The sequence below is a fragment of the Cavia porcellus genome, unplaced genomic scaffold (assembly GCF_034190915.1).
Source record: "Cavia porcellus strain 051 isolate PalLab524CR breed Dunkin Hartley unplaced genomic scaffold, mCavPor4.1 scaffold_7, whole genome shotgun sequence".
NCBI classification, from domain to species: Eukaryota; Metazoa; Chordata; class Mammalia; order Rodentia; family Caviidae; genus Cavia; species Cavia porcellus.
The window spans coordinates 48,935,412-48,937,641 of record NW_026947490.1 but is presented as its reverse complement, the minus strand read 5'-3'; the positions used below and the strand labels follow the sequence as shown (position 1 = coordinate 48,937,641).

Genomic DNA, 2,230 nt, shown 5'->3' with positions numbered 1-2,230 from the left:
TGCTTAGCTGTAGCCTGAAACTTTATTCCAGTTTAAGGGCAAGGACAGCATATGATTTGTGGTTTTTGTTACCATCAATCAGGTCAATAGTTTTTTTTTTTTTCCTTTTTTCCAGTACCGGGGATTGAACTCATGACCACCTTCTTGCAAGGCAGGTGCTTATGCCGCTGAGCTAAATCCCCAGCCCCTGGTCAGTAGTTTAGAGTATCACAAAGGACCTATACTTTGTCCTTTCCCTTGCAGATAAAGATGTTTCTATATATTGTCCCCACCCCAAAGAAAAGGATTCAGAGACAAATACTAACTCTCACATTGAATTTAATAAACCTTTGAAGCGAGGCAGACAGCTCTGATGGTAGTGCTTTGTGGCACTGTTGCTAGACAGAGAGATCCAGGGTGTAGACCTGTGGGCATGCTGTCCTGCCATCTTCACCAAAGCCCCCAAGCAGATAAAGCTGATCATTCCAGAGGCAGGTGCGATGGCCCACACGTTTCAGCCCACGGTCTGCACAGGGGAAGTGGAACCACAGGGAAGGAGATTTGCCTGTTGAGTAGGGGCAGAGGATGGTTATTGAGGCAATAACCCGTGAAAACTTAACCAAATGCTTGCCCATTATATTTCTCTTCACTTGGTTTGTGGGCATTTTGAAATGTTTTATTATTTTATGTACTCCTTTAACTCTTGTTAGTTCTTCCTACCACTCAGTTATTCAGCATCCTTTTTTTTGAAGTCTTTTGGTTCTGTGCCACCCCACCCCCAGCCCCACAAGCCACCTGCCATGCTCACGGCTCTCACGAGTATCATAGATGTAGAGGTCATTGCAGATCTTGTCTCTAGCTCTGGTCAGACTTTCTCCACCAAACAGCACAGCAAAGGGCCCCACCACAGAACAGGAGTGATGCCGCAGTCCCCGGGGCCCCTGTCGGGACCCCTGTTTACTGCTTACAAGCCTTGCAAGCTGTTCCGTCAACTGAGGGGCAACAGGTGGCTGCTCCTTGGGGAGAAAGAAGGGACTGTCTGAAGGAACTTGGGCATCACAATTTTAGCCCTTTTCATCTTAAGATTTGAATAGATAATACCTTAATCTTCCCATGAGTCCACTGCCCAGCTACTTCTAGTTCAGCTGAATTGCAGCCCCCAAAGAGCAAAAGCTGATGACCTGGGTGGAGCCCGGGAGTTTGCAGCAGGGCAGCACAGTGACCTGAGCGAGAGGCCGTGTGGCAGCCTTCTTCCTTGTAGCTGTGGATATGCAGAAATGCAGGCCTGAATGGGGCTTTCCCCCCAATTCCTCTTGTCAAGGATAGAAAGGAGGCCCGGAGTGGACCCCTGGGAAGGTTATATTGGAGAGCTCTGCTGCTTTAGATATGGCAGATCTGGGAAAGCCAGTGAGGAAGTGAGTTTGTGGCTAACTTAACTTGCCCGAGGCTTTTCTTGAGCCTTTTTTTTTTTTTTTTTTTTTTGTCTTTTTCGTTTTTATGGGTACCAGGGATCGAACTCACTTTCAAGGCAGGCGCTTATGCCGCTGAGGTAAATCCCCAGCCCCTTTAGAGTTTGGATAGAGAGGGTTTGAGGTTTGGTGGGAGGGGTGCCATACCAATAGGTTCGGGCGCCAGGGTCCAGCTTTAACTTGTAGAGGCTTCCGTAGCGTCGCTGAGTGCGAACCCCGCCCTCTCGGCCGGCTACCCACAGCTCTCGGTCAGAGAGACGAGTGCACGTGTGACTGCTCAGACCAGCTGGGGGGCAGTTGTCAGGGGCCGCTTTCCATTCTTCCCACGCTCCACGCTCCGTGTCCAGCACGACCACGGTAGCCAGGCGCCGCGAACCGTCCCAGCCACCCACGATGCAGAGCCAACGGCCGCCCAAGGATGTTGCGTCGTGGTGACTGCGCGGGGCACTCCCCTGGGCGCCCAAGCGCACGGCTTGGGCGTCCGCCGGGTCGAAGAGCACCGTGTCACTGCTGGGCACTGTCGTTCCACCTGCTAGGAGCCCCCCCACCAGATAGAACCGACCGCCCAGTTCGGTGCATGAATGAAAGGCCCGAGCCAGAAGCGCATCGCGTGCCACTGGCCGCCAGGTCCAGCCCGAGCCCCCAGCCCGAACCCCAGGCGCCGTAGCCGCCATAGGCCCGGGAGCGGAGCGAGGGCAGGTGGCACCCCCACTTAGACACACCAGGGTAGATCCAGACACCGCCCCGCACTCCACCGTTGCTCAGCAACCCTGCAGCCGCAG

At 53.4% G+C, this 2,230-nt stretch overlaps 1 protein-coding gene across 4 annotated transcripts; it reads right to left on the bottom strand.

Moving 5' to 3' along the window:
• Positions 1 to 301: 301 nt before the first annotated feature.
• Positions 302 to 2,230, bottom strand: Klhdc9 (kelch domain containing 9). Of its 4 annotated transcripts, none has more exons than XM_013149220.3 (4): positions 1,596 to 2,230; positions 1,081 to 1,240; positions 775 to 995; positions 302 to 544 (listed from the first exon to the last, which is right to left on the bottom strand). In XM_013149220.3, exons 1-4 carry the CDS (start codon positions 2,120 to 2,122, stop codon positions 460 to 462), a joined length of 993 nt encoding a protein of 330 aa, XP_013004674.2. In that variant the 5' UTR covers positions 2,123 to 2,230; the 3' UTR covers positions 302 to 459. The 4 variants fall into 4 exon arrangements, with proteins under 4 accessions (XP_013004674.2, XP_063109612.1, XP_005002331.2 ...); XM_063253542.1 differs by having other exon boundaries at positions 779 to 995; XM_005002274.4 differs by having other exon boundaries at positions 788 to 995.